The 18,750-nt window shown below is 43.2% G+C and overlaps 1 protein-coding gene across 2 annotated transcripts in view; it reads left to right on the top strand.

Moving 5' to 3' along the window:
* CACHD1 (cache domain containing 1) overlaps window positions 1-18,750 on the top strand; it is a 211,297-nt gene that overhangs the window by 147,638 nt on the left and 44,909 nt on the right. For both annotated transcript variants that reach the window (XM_058717124.1, XM_058717125.1), the window contains 4 exons: window positions 5,945-6,071; window positions 8,938-9,082; window positions 9,966-10,182; window positions 16,866-17,015. In XM_058717124.1, the coding sequence (XP_058573107.1) occupies window positions 5,945-6,071; window positions 8,938-9,082; window positions 9,966-10,182; window positions 16,866-17,015 (639 nt within the window). The remainder of the gene's footprint in view (window positions 1-5,944; window positions 6,072-8,937; window positions 9,083-9,965; window positions 10,183-16,865; window positions 17,016-18,750) is intronic.

The following is an 18,750-nucleotide window of genomic DNA, read 5'->3' as shown; positions in this document are numbered from 1 at the left end:
AAAAACCAAAGTCACAGCCCAACTACAAGCAGTTTGTAATCCATCTATTTCTCATCAGCCTGGTGGTTTAAGCATTAAAAAGGGCAGTCAAGGAGTTTGGGGACATGGCTTCATTTTGACTAGAGAAGCTGATGGAAGAATTGGTCAGATGTAGATGGTGAAATTGGAAGGGAAATATTTGGGGGCCATGGGATCTGGAGCCCATATGTTAGAATTCTCCACAGACAGCATACTACACTGAATGCAGACAAATCTTGAGACGCAATAAATGGGAAATAAAGAACGCCTATAAAGGGGAATGGCACATTTTTCTTAAAGTAAACGCTACCTCTAACGTGAGGCTCAAACTCACGACCCTGACATCAAGAATCGCGTGCTGTGCGACTGAGCCTGCCAGACACCCCGGAAAGGAACATTTTTTAGCTGCTTTTCCGACAACGATTTGTGTGTTGTGATTCAAGAAAAATAAGCCATTAGGTATTTTGAATTTGTCTTTGCTAGAATTAACATAGGAACTATGAGAGAAAAATAGTAAATTTGTTGAAAGCTACACAGAAAGTGACCTGGGGAACAGAGCTTGCCTTTAAAGAACAAGGAGTTGTCACGGGAACCCCCTCGTTTGTTAAAGGCCAATATGAATTTTCTCTCTCATTCTGTCTAAATGTTTCTTGGTCCTATTTGGACATTTTCCTTACTCTTGGGTCAGTAATAATCATCTCTTAGTACTGACTACCAAGTTATTCTAAGTTACTAGGAAGTAAGAATACTAATTTTTTCCTCCTTTTTTTTTTTTTTTTTGCATAAACTTGATCAAAGTCCGTTAGAAATTTGCTCTTTCTAATTATAAATCTTTGCTCTTCCTTCCTTCCTATTGACCCTCATTCGTTACCCTTCTTACTTCTCTTTGGTTTCTAAAGGATCTATGGAAATAACCTCATCCAAATCCATCACGTAGAGACTAGAGAAGAGGACATTGTGAGAGTTCATTGGGGGCAGAGGTGAAGAGCCTTGGCCAATGCCATCATTCACTGGTTCATCTAGCAGTTAGCGACTCAGTGCTTCCTAAAACGAGGCAGGCACCAGGCTCTGTGATGAACTTGGCTCCAGACTCTGCTCCTGCCCTCACAGAGCTTATGGCAAGTCTGCCTGAGAGACCTGAAACATAGCCACAAAATCAGTACACTGACCATTACTAACTTTTGCTATAAGGAAAATACAGGGAGCTATGAGAGAGGATAATTGCGGTGGGGGGTGGGGGCGGGGGGCGGTCAGGGAAGGTCTCTCTGAGACGGTAAAAGAGTTCTTCCGGGCTAAGGATCACCTTGTGTGGAGAGTTTGGCACATTTGCCGAACTGAGAGATGTAGCTCTTGACATACAGTGTAGTGAGTTGAAGAGGGTAAAAGTGAGGTTAGAGCGGGGCGCCTGGAGTGGGGTCAGTTGAGTGTCTGACTCTTGATTTCTGCTAAGGTCATGATCCCAGGGTCATGGGGCTGAAGCCACGCTGAGCCTGGAGCCTGCTTAAGATTCATTTTCTCTCTCTCTCCTCTCTCTCTCTCTCTTTATATATATACATACTCTCCATATATATACATATACGTGTATATATGTATATATAAAGTGAGTATGGAGAGTAGGAAGGGGCCAGATGGTGCAGGGCCTTATCAGTTTTGGATGCAATGTGAGTTGTAGCACAGTTGGAAACTTGGGAGGGTTTTCAGCAAAGCAATGTTGGAATTTGATTTGCATTTTAGAAAGATGCCTTTGGATGCTGTATAGTTGAGTAGATTTAAGGTCAGAGAGCTTGCCAGTCTTAGAGATGGGACCAAAATCCATGGCTTCCTATTCCCAGTCCATTCTGATTTATCAGCATCTTTCTTCTAGTTCCTAAGTGCCAACCCAAATTAAATAGTGCAAAATAGCATTGGGCCTGTGTCCAACGGGCTTTCTTATGTTTATTCAAATTGACAGTGAAAGACCCCTCCAATCTGTTGAACACCTACAGAATAATTAAGAGGTCTCAGTGATATAGTTTCTCAGCTGCATAAAAACTCTGTTCTCTAAAATATGCTTTTAATGGCTTAGTGTCACTCAGAGTCCTGAGTGTTATAATTAGCTTCTGAGCTACAGTATGTGTCTGTGCCCTTTTCCAGCTAAGCCAGCCTGTGGGGTCAGTGGTGAACCCCGTGACATTGGACTGCTCAGCTGGCGTGGGCCAGTTTTAGCAGCTCAGCCATTTGTTTTTTTCTCACAAGATTAAATGCTCACATTAGCTTAAGTCTTCTTGCCATTGTCCTATCCTTTCTGTCACGTGCCTTCTTAATTGCAATTTATTCACATTGTATATTTACACACTAATGCAGCTGGTTATTTTGATTGAGAAACACCAACATTTGTATATTCTGCCTCTCAAGAGACTTTTCAATCTGCTGATTGCCAATGCATTCAGCATCTATTCACTGACCTCGTAGAGGCACTGTCGTGCTCTGGAAAGAGCATGTGGCTTTGGAGGCAGACACACCTAGATCAAATCATGACTCTGCCCTTGAGCAAGTTCATTCAGCATCTGTAAAACGGATATAATAACAAATTCCTAAAGTAATTATGAAAATCGGCACACTGTGTGTAAAACTGGTCTGTACGATGCTCCGTAAACTTTTGCTGTCTTATTATCAAATCAGCCTTATTGAGACATAATTGACAGGCCATAAACTTCACAAGTGGAACATACAATTGATATATTTTGACATGTATCATCTCCCGAAATCATCAGACAAGCAGGCTTTTTCTCTCTCTAATTACCTATTTCTGTGCCTGTCATGTTGGCAGTGGTGTTGGGAGAACAGAGCGTCAACCGTTATCGTTATCCTTTCTCTATATTGATTGAGTCACGATATCGATCTTTAATTGGATTTGGCATTAGAAGAGAGTTGGTTAAAACAAACGTGTCACAGATGGCTGAGAAAGAGTACTTCTGAGCAGAGGCTCCCAGCCTGTATGCTGCACACTTCAACCCTGCAGCTCTCACGGAGGGAGCACCTTGATGTGAAGAGAACTGGGCATCTCTGCTCAAGGCACAGTGGTGACTCTGATACAGAACTTGTCCTCAAGGATCTCCGACTCTGGGGATGGAGGAGCGAAAAGTTACCCGGAAAAGTAATTACTCTAACCAGAAGGTGGGAGAGGTAAGATGCTGGAGGATTTCAGAGACTGTAGTAGCTTCCAATTGGGCAGAAGCTCCAGGGAAGAAGAAACCATTTACTGCCACCTTCACATGTGTCTGTCTGAGTTAGGTGTGCAGAGCAGTTGAGACGAATACAGGTCCTACCCGTTGATAGCCTAAAACCTAACACTGTGCATCGTGGGCCGGCAGGTTGGACGTATGCCCAGCCTTTTCCTGGACGGTGTCCAGCATTTCTGAGGAAAGAGCGAGCATGCAGCACCCCGGCCCAAGTTATCCAGTGGCCCCAACACCTCACTAACTTCTAGGAATGGGGGAAGCTGCCTCTGGGTTGCCTGTGTGGAAAATAGGCCTCTAGTCACCTCCACATCTAGGTCAGAGAGGGGCCCAGTTGGGGTTCACACCACAGTGATAGATTGCTGCTGGGCCCTGGGGTCCTCATTACCATCATATCCATCATCTTCTGCTAGTACCGAATAATGGATGAAATTTAATCAGATGCCAAAGGAGTTCTCAGCAGGAGGGTTTGAGGAACCTTGCCTGATACTTACGCTCTAGTGGCGGAATGATTATAAGGAACCAAAATGATCTTTTGTGGGGAGACTAAATGTATCATGCACTGTATGAATTCTGATTTATTTTTAAAACATTCTCGCTCTCCTTGGCTCCCCTTTTAATAGTCTCACTGTAGCCTGTTTATTGTTACAGATGTTACTTTTAAATGAGGTCATTGAGCTTTACTTCCAAAGGCAGTGTTTGCCTTTTTATTGCCGGCTCGGCAGGGCTGCCTCAAGACCAGTGCTAACATGAGATCAAGGCGACTGCTTCAGACCCCCAGAGAAAGAGCCGCCTCCATGTTGACATGCACTCACCTCAGCCATAGGTCTCCAGGGAGAGCGTGGTCGCCTGAGTCCAGGTGTTGACCTTGACCTCTGCCTGGCAGAGTAGGACGGGCACCGGCATTGTGGTCACGCGTGCTTGACTGCCGTCTTGTCCGAGGGGAGCCCTCAGGGAGGCCAGGAAACTCTGAGAGGGCTTCTTGGTCTGTAACTTGAGGATAATAATTTGTTACTCCTAGAATTTTTGTGAGGATAAAATACGCTGCACTTTCTCAGTGTATGTTTGGTGGGGTAATCGCTGAAAGCGTGAGGCACTGACCATGCTTTAGGCCCTCGGTGGAGTGCATATCACACACAGTGCAGTCAGGGGACCAGCACTATAACTGAAGGCCCACTGACCAAATCCAGCTCGCCGCTGATTGTTTGTAAATAAACTCTAATTGGCACACCCTCACACTTAAGGCTGTCCGTGTCCTGGCTACTGTGGCATTACAGCTGCTGAGTCGGATGCATTGCAACAGAGACTGCTTGGTCTGCAAAGCCAGAGTTCTTGACTGCGACTCTTTGCAAGAGTTTGCCGACCTCTGAACCAGACTCCAGGGTGGCCGCGTGGCGGTCAGAGCTTCTATACATTCTTGTCAAATGTGCCTGGCGCTTTCTCTTTGCCTTTGCCCAGACTCCTCCTCCCCTTGCTTTCGGCCCCATGACCTGCTATGTAAGTCTTCTGGTGGATCAGTTACTGCAACAGGGCTTGGTTTTTGCTCGACTGTGTGTATCCTGCAGCACATAAAGCAGTAATGTACACATAGTGAGTGTATAATTTGTAACTGATTTAGTGGGGAAGAGAGTCAGAAGGGCATCAGAGAAGGGAGAGGATAAGCAAGGCTTCATGGAGGTTTGGGGACAGGACTGCATGCGGTAAGGTAGCTGTCATTACTGCTGCATGTCAGTGGCATCGGCGGGATACAGTGTACATAGGAAGGGAGGCGATACCGCGTGGTAAGAACATAGGAACCAGGACACCCAGGCTTGAATCCCGACATCATCCTTTACTGATGAGACTTTAGACAAATCACTTAAGCTCTCTAAGCGCATTTTCTTTTTTTTTCTTTTTAGTTTTTTAATTTATTTTGAGACAGGGAGAGACAGTGTGCAAGTGGGGAATGGGCAGAGAGGGAGAATCCCAAGCAGACTCTGCAACACCAGTGCAGAGCCCGATGCGGGGCTCAAACACTTGAACCTCGAGATCATGACCTGAGCCAAAGTTGGATGCTTAACCAACTGAGCCACCCAGGCGCCCCTCTAGGCATATGTTCTAAAGTCCAAAGTAGGGAATAATAATACTGCCTTCATCATACAGCTGTTTTAGGGGTTAAATGAGATAACATGAAGGAAAGCCTGGATCCCAGTACTGGCACATTAGAATCACTCTGTAAGCTATTACTGAATGATGGTGGTTCTGACCTTTCAAGTACCATCTGTGCTATTTTCCTCATTGTGGAGTGAACGGGGTCAAGGTCATGGGTCTAGTCCCTCTGGAGACTAGCCCTTTAATGTCACTCTTTTCCACAATTAGAGAATGTACCCCAAGCCAGCAAGTGTATGCTGGTCCAACAGGGACCAACCTACTGAGGGGAGAGGCTAGTGCAAATGAATCATTCATGCTGGGAAAATATTCCAGGACATAGAGTGTCACCATGCAGTGGTAAGAATAATAGCTTCGCTTGACTGAAGCATTCATTACATTTTTCTATTCATGGGTGTTTTTTAAGGACCAGAAAGAAAATGTTTAGTGGAAAATTTACAGCCTTAGATCTAGTGGGATTTCTTCATACTACAAGCAGTTTATGCAAAACAGATGCCCAAGGAGCAGTGCCTGCCTGCACCTGTGGATTTGGTGGTTATATTTCATTTTCCCCACTCCAGTTCTTGCAGACAACCTGAAATCCAACCCTGGAATTAAGTGGCAATATTTCAGTTCGGAAGAAGGAATTTTCACTGTTTTCCCAGCACACAAGTTCCGGTGTAAGGGCAGCTATGAGCATCGGAGTAGGTATGTTGACTTGCTTGCTAAATGCTAAGGTTTTAATTACTACTTAAGAGTCATCTGTGTGAAATAGAGACTCCTCATTTACATACATGGTTCTGCCTTGAAGCTGTGATTTCAGGAACTTGTTCTAAAATGATTTCACCACTGAGCATGTGTGGCTATGGAAACGCTAGGAAGGGCAAATGATAAAGCCCAGAGTTTGTCTATAAACTGTCTAACAAGCCAAAGAAAACAAAATATTCACTAAAGAAATTAAATTGTTGGAGGCGCCCAGGTTGTTTTGAGCTTCAGGCATCTTTGATGAGACAGAAATGATAATCCTTTCTCTAAAGTGCCACCCTACATGACTCCATAGCCTGTCTCAGAGTGGACTTTGTGATTCCCAGCCTTCCTTTCTGTGACAATGCGCTTAGCCATCTTTTTGAAATTTACATGCAATCTGAGCTACTAGAAGTTTTAAGGTTGTCCAGAACACATTGGATTGAAGATGGTTAACATCCCTGCTCTTCTCACGGAAATGAGTGGAGTGTGTACCGTTTAGCCAGAAGGGTGGTAATGGTGAGCTCATTTGTATGACAAGACTCATCAATTTACAGAACCCCTTAGGCAAAGGTACTTCCCTTTTGAATCCCTACAGCTTCCCTTCACAGTGTCAGATGTTTGATGCCAGAAAATCGGGAGCTAGTGCAAGATGTTCGTTTTTCATGCCATTTTTTGGAGTCTGAATTAGCCATCCCTTTAGCCTCTCTTTATCTTTACTTTAAATTGTGTCTAAAATTGTCCCCAGGGAAAATACCTCTCCTGTGCTTTTCCTAGAAAGATCTTTGTGTTGTTGGTATGGTTTCTTCTGTTCCCTCTCTAGACATCCTGATTGAAGACTTCAGTGTCTTAGAGACTAGACCAGAAGCCATGACCTTGGGTCTAGTCTGGCTCATCTAAGGAGAGGCCAGAGACCCCATGAACCATCTAATTTGCATTTACTTCTAAGAAGATAGTTTGACTGGCATGCTGCTGTTAATGAATCACCCATGAGGGAAAGTCCAGAAGGACAAGCAGGGCCTTGTCACAAATCATCAGCACTCACCTCCACTTGGAAGGTTTCATGCATATCCACTCTGAATCTGCATTAAACCAACCCTCAAAGCTGTCTTCCCTTGGCCAAGTAGTAATCCAGGTTCCTCCCCTCATAGATTGCTGTTCCCAGCTCTTTACTTGACTTAACTGTTGCAAGTCCTCTACATCCTTTGAAATGTGGAATGGGTTTTCAGAAATGTGGAAAGGAACCCGTGGATACAAATCATGCTGTGGGGACTGATTCCCTGATTTTACATTTAATGTTACTATTTACACATCCCTCTAAAACAGTTTTTTAACAACTTATTGTGACAGTGTGAACACATTCTGCTTTTCATTTCATATGGGTTGAGTTGGAAAGGAGATATGCTAGGTTTGTTTTTGTTTTTGGTTTTTGTTTCTTGTTTTTTTAATTCACTCACCTTGCCTGGAAGATGTGCAGAGTTCAGTATTTGACATGGTTGTCCGTGTTGGGATAGTCAGATTTGCTTCCTTTCTGTGGTTTCTCTTTCATTTCTGTAGCCATCTCTCCTGGATTCTTTTATTCCATTTCCCTACTGGCTTAATGTTACTGACTAGTGAAAGTGCGGTGGTACTTCAGGGTTAATGTAGGACATTTGGCTTGAGAACAAAAGTGTAAACTTGGCCAGATTTTGAAAGATTCTTTTTTTTTTTTTTTTTTTTTTTTTTTTGAACTTTGCCTATATTTCTTAATTTGTGCCCAGGCTTTTGTGACTCAACTGGCATCTGACATTTCATGGAAAAATCTAGGTTTTAGGGGTGTCACTAAACAATTCTCTTGAGGCTGACTTGCTTTCTTAAGCTCCCCCTAATTTGTTCCAGCTTTAAAACTGTGAATAGAGACCACATTAAACCTCTCTCACAAGCCTTCCTGTACTGCACATTAGCCGAAGCCTGCTTTTGATGGGAGGCATTTCTCCTTTGGACCTCCCCCACCCTCCCTCCACCCCCTTTTCTTAATGTTGGCAAACAAAAACCTGGCAAGGAGAGCTGCTATCACAGGCTTGGACAAATTTGATGGCATGGTTTTAAATGCTCAGATAAGGGGCCTTTTGGTGGCTGACCTGTGTGAATTGCTTTAGTACAGAAAGGAAAGGGCCCTCTTAAGCGGTTAGCTTTGTCTGGTGGAGACAAACCAAACCTGCTATTGAAGGCTGCCCAGTGTGCTCACGGATCCCAGTCTGCCTCACTTCTAGCACAGCCCCACTCTGTACGTCTGCAGAGGAGGACGTGGCATGGGCGAGTGGACCGTCCTCTCCCTCTTGGGCGGTCTCTGCAGCCCGAAGGGCCACCAGTTCCATTTTCTGTAGCTGACTATTGGGTAACCTTGAGCAGTATCACCACACACAGCTGAGAGCATTGCCTTTCAAGTATGTTGAAAAGGCCAGCCCCCCAAAGTATTTGCTGCCCCCCCTTTTTTCAAGTTTTTTATGTAATCTCTATACCCAATTGTGGGCTTCGAACCCACAACCTCAAGATCAAGAGTCACATGCTCCACCAACTGAATTTGCTTCTTAAGATCTCCTCCCAGTTGCTTTAATCTTTGGAAGACCTAAGTTACCAGTCCCTGTTCTATGTTTACTATTGTCTCAAGGTAGTGTTTCAGTGCACCAATACCATTTCTCCTTGCCAGCTGATCTCTCCATCCTTGTGCCATCCCTGGAAAAACACATGGACATCAAATGCCTGCACATCTGTAGTGTTCACAGCTGTGTAGGTTGAGGTCTTTTTACCTAAACCAGGACTGACCCCAGAGAGCTTCTCCCCCTTCTAGACCTATCTACGTCTCCACGGTCCGGCCACAGTCAAAGCACATAGTAGTGATCCTGGACCATGGGGCTTCTGTCACGGACACCCAGCTTCAGATCGCCAAGGATGCTGCCCGGGTCATCCTCAGCGCCATCGATGAACATGATAAGGTGACCATTACCCCAGTGACCCCTGTGGCAACTGAATCTTCCTTCAATGTCCTTCAAAAAGTACTTTATGTTTTATGATCTATATTTTTAAATCCATATTTAAAATGACTTTGGGAAAAGAGAGTTGGTTTGGTTTTTATTCTTGTTTGAGCAAGCAGCTACCGACTCTGGTTTCCAAATCTCTTTTACAATCGCCCCCACCAAGCCAAGTCTTGTGCTTCTTCCTTCATGGCTTCTGGTAAGATTTCCAATAAGCTGTGACTTTCACACTGGAAGTTGTGTGCTGAGGGGGGAAAAGGACAAGGGCTTGATGCTGGTGGATGGCTGAACTTTATCTCAACATTTATGAGAAGTGTGGGATAAGGGAAGGCTTCTAGAGGTGTCCTAATCTCTAGGATACCTCAGAGACAGGTGTGTTTATAGCTAATGATAATCTGTTGCGTGTGGACGTTTTGTGCTTCATCATTTTGACTTTTTCAGCTCCTAAGGTTTTACTGACTAATCTAGTTGCTTAAAACACTCTGTGGCTTTACCCTCACCCCACCTCCAATTGGAAAACCAAGACGGTTAGTACTTGCTAAGATTTTTCCCTGCATGCAACATTTATTCTTAATGTTATAGAAGAACACCATACTGCTGACTTCATCTTGAAACAAACAAACCAACAAAAAAACAAACTCTAGAGTCCCTCCCCGTTACCAATCCTTAACTAATCCTTTTCAAATTGGATAGATTTATGCCTCCAAACATTTATTTTTTAAACTCTCAGAAACTGTTGTGTAGGCCTTCTCAGTTCTTGGGCTTTTCCAGAATTAGGGAAAAAAAACAAAGAAACAAACAAAAACTTTCAAATGATAACAAGATTTCTTTTTCTGCCCTCCAGATCTCTGTGCTGACTGTGGCCGACACGGTCAGGACGTGCTCACTCGACCAGTGCTATAAGACGTTCCTGTCTCCAGCCACCAGTGAGACAAAAAGGAAAATGTCCACCTTCGTCAGCAGCGTCAAGTCTTTGGACAGTCCTACCCAGCATGCAGTGGGATTTCAAAAGGCATTTCAGCTGATTCGAAGCACAAACAATAACACAAAGTTCCAAGCGAGTAAGTGTGCTCTCTCAGAGGACGTAGAAACTAATAGATCAAGGATGGCAATAGGAATACATTGCAAATTGATCACACAGATATGTCGAGAGGGATTTTTAAAAAACCGACCTGGGATAAAATTTTCATGTGTTGTCCTATTCGTCATCTAGGACTAAGATCTTAATTCAGTTTTCTCATCTTTTCCAATCAAAGGTACTCAGCCTGCACGATTTCTTCCTTCACAGAGTCTCTTCTTCCTGCCACTTTATTAAGAACACAGCCCCATTTATTTCCCAGGGGAATATCCACATCCTTTTTAATGCTAATTGTCAGCCTTGCCTCTCGTGGACTTAAGAGTGGATGTCTGCTTGTGCGCATGTGCACGTAAACAGGCTGCAGGATTCTTGCCTTGATCCTTCCTTCTTGTAACCAGCTGTCATTTAGATGAGCACGGCCCTTCAAATGTACAAAGGCACTCTAATTTAATTTTCATGTATTAAAGAAAATCTGGAATTAGGATGCATGCTAAACTGAAGGAAAAGATATTTGAAATAAGACACATGCTTTGAAACTACTGAAAGGAATCTTATGTCATTTTCCCTTTTATATTCTAATATCTATTTGTTGGATTTTTTTTAATGAATATATCCTATTGAGATAAACTTAAAGAATATATTTTCAAGTTGTTCCGTATGTCTGCATTAAAACTAAGATAGTATTGAGAAATGCAAAGCATAGTAACTGGCACCTGGTGGTCCCTTAAAAGGTGGAGGCTACTGGAATTATTACAACTAATGATGGCGGATGCCATATTTGGTTTATGTTTGTATATAACAAATTACCACGAATTTAATAACAGCTTAAAACAATGTACATTTATTATCACACAGATCATTCCGTGGGTCAGGAGTTCAGACATGGCTTACCTGCGTTCTAGTTGAAAGGATTTATTTAGGGTTGCACAAGACTCAGTCTAGACATCACCTAGGTCTGTGGTCTCCTCTGAAGTTTGGAGTCTTCTTCCAAGCTCAGCTGTTGGCAGAATTCATTCCCTTGCAACTGTAAAACTCCCATGTACTTGTTTCTTCAAGTGTCTCTTCTGGAGAGTGTCTCTTCTTTGAGCCCCTGACTTCAGGGACGGCTTGGACCCTCTTTTAAAGGGCTCATTTGTTCTAATCAGACCCATCCCCTTTTGAATTAATCGGTTTTCTCTCCCTTGTGATTAACTTATTAGAAACCTCAATTACATCTGCAAAATCTCTCCATCTTTGGATGGATGTACTGTATGTAGTACAATCACAGAAGTGAGGGTGTGGGCCATTGGGATCATCTTAGAATTTTGCCTACCAGTCCTGTCAAGCATCAACTAGCCACAGACCAATATTACAGGACGGCTGAGAGTAAAGTTCCCCACAATTCAGTAAGGCCAGTGGAACAAGGTTGACTCCCAAGTATTCAAGACAGATTGGCTAGTTGGTCAATGCCATTTATCAGCTGCTGTTTACCTATCCACACTCCTCACCAGACTTTTCTACTTGATTTCTCGGTCGTTAAGCCATGTTCAGAGTTTAAGTCCATTTTTTATTATTACGATATTCAAATAATGGAGAGAAATGTTTGGCTGTGGCCTGGCAGTGATTGTGAGTCAAGGGAGCCCAAAGTAAGTAAATTAGGATCATTTTGGGGAGCATGGTAAACTAGAGGGCACATGGCCCATGGAGAAGGCAGCTGTTTTTCTATGCAGCCTGTGATTGCCACGTAGGAGGGCCTGCCCAGGGTTGCCAGATCTCCTATTTTAAGAGAAGCCAGAAATCTGGATTTTTATGTGAACCCCCTTGGTTTTCAAATGTTGACATTTGTTTCAGCTTTAAAACTGAGACCTCATTAAACCTCTTCTTACAAACTTCCCTGCACTACACATTAACAGAAGGCTGCTTTAATGGGAGGCATTTCTCCTCTGGGTTTTTTGGTTTTTCTTAATGTTGGCAAACAAAAACATGGCAAGAAGAGTGACCATCACAGCCTTGGAGGAATTTTGATGGCACTGTTACTTAAATACTCACTGGAGTCCTTTTCAAGCCAAGTAAGATGTTCCTAAATTTTTGCTCACGGGCATTCACTTGACAGCTTCTACTGGCAGTTGAGAGGAAAAAGAACTTAGAGTGAATTGCATAAGGAAACACATCAGAAATTAGCATTGTCCTGCTCATTAGGGAGAGAGTTGAGGTGTTTTCAAGCAATTTAGCATAGTGGTTAAGTATGTGGGTTTTGGACTTTAACCAATGTGAGTTCAAATTCCTACTCTGGAATTTTTATAAACTTGCGAACTCGTGTAAATTATTTGATCTCTCCAGGCCTAATTTCCTCTTCTGCAAACTGAGGGTGATAATAAGATCGAGGATTCCATCATAAATATTAAATGAATATTACCCGTGGTTATTATGATATTCAGTTTCCCGTAGGACTTCTAGCTCTGGCTAAACTAGAGCAGACGCCTCAAACATCTAAGTTGACCTCAAGCCTAGATGGCTGAGGACTACACTTTATAGACTTGGCTACAGCATAGGGAGGGATGTACTCATCTTAGGAGCTCGCTCTATCTCATTACTTCTGTTCTGCTTCCTAGATAATTATTTAGCTTCTGCTGAATGCCTAATACTGTTTTAAAGCCCCAGGGTGGGGGGGGGGGGGGGCGTGGTTCTAATGAGTAAGACCTACCCTGTAAGATTGTTGTAAGGATTAGTCTGTGCATGACAATAAAGTATCTGCCCCAGGTGAGTAGCTATATGAACACAGGCTATCTGCCATAAATCATGGTGGCTTTGTACCAATTTGTTCTGCACTAATCAGAACATCCAAAACTTTTACCCATTGCTGGCTCTTTTTCAGTCCCATGGCAAATCTGTAACTGATACCATCGACATATTTGGGTTGCCTGTTGAGGGTGGGATTGGTTGGTAGGTCATTTTGTAGCAGAAGGAATACAATGGTGAGGTAGGAGTGGGGAATCCAATGGCTTGGGCGAAGTCCAAATTTGAGTTGCTCTTTCCTCTTTGATATTGACCTCAACACATGCTTGTATCAAGGCTTGGACAGGGACTTGTCAAATGGAAGCTATTGTGTTTTCTTCCAGGCACATGCTATGTCTTTGCTCCACCCCAAGCCCTTATAATTACCCATCCATGACATTACTAATTATAAGGTTTAATTCCTCTGAGTGCCTAGGGAAGGAATATCCAAATAAGTAAAAACATAATATATCAAATTTGGCAGATCCGATATCTAAAAAGGATAGGACTAGGAGAGAGGCTGGGCAGAGACAATGAGGATGTTTATAGGGTGGATGTCTTACTGTTGGAATGGGAAGGAAAAATACTTGACTACTAAAGGAGGGGCTGCAGGCTGCTGGCCTTCTGGCTTTCCAAATGTGGGCCTGTGCCTTAACACCAACTCTCAGTGACAGCATATTTTATCTAGAGTCATAAAGCTAACTAAGTAAGGAAACTCAGAGAGTTCTCTTTTAGGTCCGTCTTACGTGTGTCCAGGCATTTATCACATATGGTACCTTTGCCGTGGGGTGATGGTTTGTTTGCCTCATACTTCAGATCAGCCTCATGGTATATCTATACTCCCCCAACTAGGGAATCAAGTAGTATTTTTTTTCCAGTCTCAAGTTTAAGTGAGAAGTTTGGGGACTAACAGTATTTCATAGGACAGTATTTACATCATTGGAAAAATATTGACATCAAGTTTAAGATGGATATTTCTAAGCTTAGAGATCTTTTTTGTGTGTGTCAGCCTTTACTTCTTAATTTCCGATGAATAAATAGTACAATTAAATTTGCAGTTAGTGGGGCGCCTGGGCGGGTTCAAGCCCCACATCGGGCTCTGTGCTGACAGCTCAGAGCCTATAGCCTGCTTTAGATTCTGTGTCTCTCTCTCTCTCTCTCTCTCTCTGCCCCTCCCCTCTCATGCTCTGTCTCGCTCTGTCTCTCAAAAATAAACATTAATTTTTTCTTAACTTGCAGTTAGTATTAGAGAATTATTCAACAATCATAATACACTTATTTGTGTATTAAGTTTTGGTAGTAAATAAGAGACAACAACTTAGATTGCATTTACTTCTTTGAGTCAATTTTATTAAACTCCGTTCAGTTCAATGTACAACATTGATACAACATTAATTATTCAATTCTGTATAATAAAGAATGCGGGGCGCTTGGGTGGCTCTGTCAGTTAAGCATCTGACTTCGTCTCAGGTCGTGATCTCACAGTCTGTGAGTTTGAGCCCCGCATTGGGCTCTGTGCTGACAGCTCAGAGCCTGAAGCCTGCTTCCGATTCTGTGTCTCCCTCTCTCTCTGCCCCTCCCCTGCTTGTGTTCGTTCTCTCTCTCTCTCTTAAAAATAAAGATTTTTAAATCTTTAAAAGATTTAAATATTTAAAAAAAAGAATGCTTCCAAGTTTAAAATGGAAATCTATAAACTGAAGGAAACCTAATCTTTGTATCCTCATCATTGTTAGGATAATTTTTTAAAAGGGTAACTAACTGTATTCATTACCTATTGCTGGGTAACAAATTCCCCCAACACTCAGTCACTTAAAAAATATTAAACATTTACTATCTCAGTGTTTGTAGGTCAGGAATCTAGATACATCATAGTTGGGTGCCTCTGGCTTAAGATATCTCATGAGGTTAGTCTCACTGTTGGCCAGAGTTGATATCATTTTAGAGTTCAACTTGGGAAGGGCCAGCTTCCAAGTTCATTCACGTGGTTGCTGGAGGGACTCAATTCTGAGGGCCTCGGTGCCTGGCTTCTAACGAGGCTTCTATGAGCCATATGCTATGGCCCATAGCATAGTGTCTGACTCAGAGTGAGAGAGCCTGCACAGTGGAAGCCACTGGCTTTTTGTAACCGAATCGATTTCTTAATACCTCCCCACCCCCATTACCTCTCCTGCATTCTATTCCCGAGAAGCAAGTCTTGAAATGCAGCCCACACTCAGAGGGAGACAGTTACACGAGGGTATGGCTATCAGGAAATAGGATCACTGGCAGACCAACTTGGAGGTTGCCTACCACAGTACCTATAAAGTAACCTCAGTTAAATGACAAGAATAAGGACCTGAAGAAATAAGCATATGACATACTATATAAATATTTATTTCTCAATAGAAAGGTAAACTCCCACATAGGATATCTCAATAAAAATGTATAGTGAGCCAGGGCGCCTGGGTGGCTCAGTCGGTTAAGCGTCCGACTTCTGCTCAGGTTATGATCTCGCAGTCCGTGAGTTCAAGCCCTGCGTCGGGCTCTGTGCTGACTGCTCAGAGCCTGGAGCCTGTTTCAGATTCTGTGTCTCCCTCTCTCTCTGACCCTCCCCCGTTCATGCTCTGTCTCTCTCTGTCTCAAAAATAAATAAACGTTTAAAAAAAAAATGTATAGTGAGCCAAAGAATCTCAGATTGGAAAAACTGTGCAGAAGTCCAGCTCACTTAATTCCCTCCCTCCATTCAGTATTCACCCTCTGTTTACTTATCTCCAGTGGTAGGAAATTCACTACTTTTATTTTGTAGTAAATCCACTTGAAGGAAATTCTTCACACTGAGTTAAAATGACCTCCTCAATCACTCTACCCACAAGCCCTAGTTGGGGAGTAATTTAATCTTGAGTGATAGGTGCTGCTTCAGACTGATAGGAGGGTTTTGTTTGGGGGAGGGGGGTGTTAAGGTTTCTTTCTCTTTTACTCTGTTTGCCATCAGACTTTGGTTCGATCGTCTCTTGAATTAACCAGTTAGTCCTCACAACAATCCTGCAAGGAAAGTACCGTCATTATCCCCATTTTGTAGACAGGCTAAGAGAGCGAGTGTAGAGAGGTTAGAAAATCTGCCTAAAATTACCCAGGCACAACTTATAAGTTACAGAGCTAGGATTTCAACACAGGTGAAATGTTTTTACTGGCTCTCATCTTGATGTTTCTACTACTCTTCTATGCTGATAAGTTTTAAAAAACAAAAATGTTTTGGGGCGCTTGGGTGGCTCAGTTAAGCGTCCAACTCTTGGTTTCAGCTCAGATCACATGGGTTCAAGCCCCAGATTGTGCTCTACGCTGACAGTGTGGAGCCTGCTTGGGATTCCCTCTCCCCCCCCCCCCCCCCCCCCCCCCCGCCCTCTGTCTCTCTGCCCCTCCCCAACCTGCGCTTTCTCTGTCTCAAAAAAATAAAATAAAAATAAAAACAAAAATGTTTTCTGGAGCTACTTAGTGTAGGGACAAATAACCTTACATTTTAAGAGCCTGTGGAAGAACTACCATCCATTTTAAAGCCTCGTCACCCTTAAACTGTTCCTGGTAAAGCCCCTGAGTCACTGAGGAAAGGATATATTGGGTCCTGAATCCTCTGTTTCAGAAGGTAAGAGAGATCTCCATCTGGGATGGCTAAATTACCACACCATGAATGCCTGAAGGAAATCACCTTTTATCTGGTAAATTTATTAGGAACTTCTCTTCAGCTGACACTGGGTAAATGAGGCCTCCTGGCCCACAAAGGGCAGGATGGAAGGGAAGCAGAGGCAGGGAAGGAGGCTGAATACCCAGCCAGGCAGGTCCTTGAGGTGGGAAAGTCCAAAGGAAATGAAAAAGAAACAGAACTGCTGCCTTTAGCTAGAATCCAACGTAACATTCAATTTGTATGTTTTTGTTTAGATACAGACATGGTCATAATTTACCTGTCAGCTGGCATCACATCAAAGGACTCTTCGGAAGAAGATAAAAAGGCAACTCTCCGCGTCATCAATGAAGAAAATAGCTTTCTAAACAACTCTGTAATGATTCTCACCTATGCCCTCATGAATGGTAGGTAGTATTTCGAGATTTTTCTTTCAGATGAAAGTTCTCTCTAAGTGCATGCTGCTTTCAAAAAAAAAAAAAGTAAAAAAGAGCCCTAACAGCGTGCACTTTGATGAAGGGTATGAGGAGAGACAGCTAAGCAGCTTCCTGCACAAGCCTTTCTCTCCCTAACGTTGGTATTCAGGGCATGTGTTAGGATGTCCCTCTCTCTCTTCAGCGCTCTCTCCAACCAGCTGCTCCTTTCTAAACCTTGTCCAGTTATGTGGGCTTGCAATTGATTCTGTATAGCTCCATTTTTTTCAGTTCTCCTTCATATTCTTGGATTTTGATACTGCGTGGAGGTTATTAACTGAGCTCATTGATTTAAGCTTCAGGAAGCCAAAATACTGACCTAGATTCATCTCTATAACCAAGTCAGTGAGCATCACGTTTCCCTGCAGAATCCCCACCTACAGCCTCTTCTGCTACTTTCTCCACTGCGGCTTCCTTAACTATATAATGGAGATAAGAATTAGCTACATGACAGGGTTGTTGGGAAGATTAGCTCTAATGTACAGTAAACACCTGGAGAGTGTCACTTTCCAGGTACTCATGAAGGTTGATTTTGTTGCTATTAGATCAGTATGTGAAAGGTTTCATAAATCGGCCAATCTGAGGAGATAATATTTTTCCTTCTCTCCAACACGTCCTCCAGTCTGAGTTCAGCCCAGTTTTCTAACTTTTCTGCTCTGTCCTGTCTCTTCACCTGTTAATGCATATTGCCCTTCCCCCAGAGTATCTTCTCCAGACCCCTTACCCTCAGTGTTCATGGCGACCATATTCGCAAAGCCATGTCTTGATCCATATGGTCTTTCATCCCTCCCATCCATTTCCAGATTTCCATGCAGAACCACGTGGTTTTAGGGACAGTGGTTCTCGTTTTAACATGCTAAGGATTACTTGGAGGTTACTGTTTAAATGCAGATTCCCAGGCAGTGCCCTCAGATTTTTATTCAGACCCTCCTAGGCAGAATGCAGGAATCTGTGTGGGTGAGCATGATTCCTTCCCAGATATTTTGTGGACTCTACATGGAAGAACTCAGGGTGTGAGGTCTAAAGGTTCTGAGTTCCAGTCTCCATTTATTAGCTGGTGGCGTGTGGCAAGTTACTTAATCTTTTTAGGCTTCGGTTATATCTGTAAAATGAAAATAATAAGATCTGCCTAGAGGTGCTGTGATAATAAATAAACAAGATACAGTGTGTTAAAAGTTCCTGACACAGGTACCTGATAAATAACAGGTCCTCAAAGCCAGTTGTAGGAGTGAATTAAAGTTTGTGTAATTTTTTTTCTGGCTTGTTATAGCTCAAAGGCCAAGGAGCCTCTGTCTCACTCTGGCTCAGGGTCAGCTCTCTGTTCAGTATTTCAGTATTCCTTGTCACCAGAGTGTTGTGCTTGCTTCTGTTAAACGTGTTGTCCATTACGCTGAATGATGTGCTCACCCGTCTCCTTCCACTTTCCAGAAGAATGAGCTGCTCAGCCATGAGCCGTGTCTTAGTTTTCTATGTATTCTGAGCATCAGGCACAGGGCTGGGCACTGCCGAGGTGGGCAAGGATGGCCTGTTTTTGCCTGGGACACATATCTTTCAGTGTTATCTCTGGGTGCCATTTACTCTTTTTTCCTATGGTTTAGCTTCTTTGACTCGTGCGAGGAAGGAAGAGACAGAAGAAGGGAAGAAAATAAAGGTGGTTGGGCCTACAACA

Source organism: Neofelis nebulosa, chromosome 2 (assembly GCF_028018385.1).
Source record: "Neofelis nebulosa isolate mNeoNeb1 chromosome 2, mNeoNeb1.pri, whole genome shotgun sequence".
NCBI classification, from domain to species: Eukaryota; Metazoa; Chordata; class Mammalia; order Carnivora; family Felidae; genus Neofelis; species Neofelis nebulosa.
This window is presented reverse-complemented; position numbering and strand designations above follow the sequence as displayed.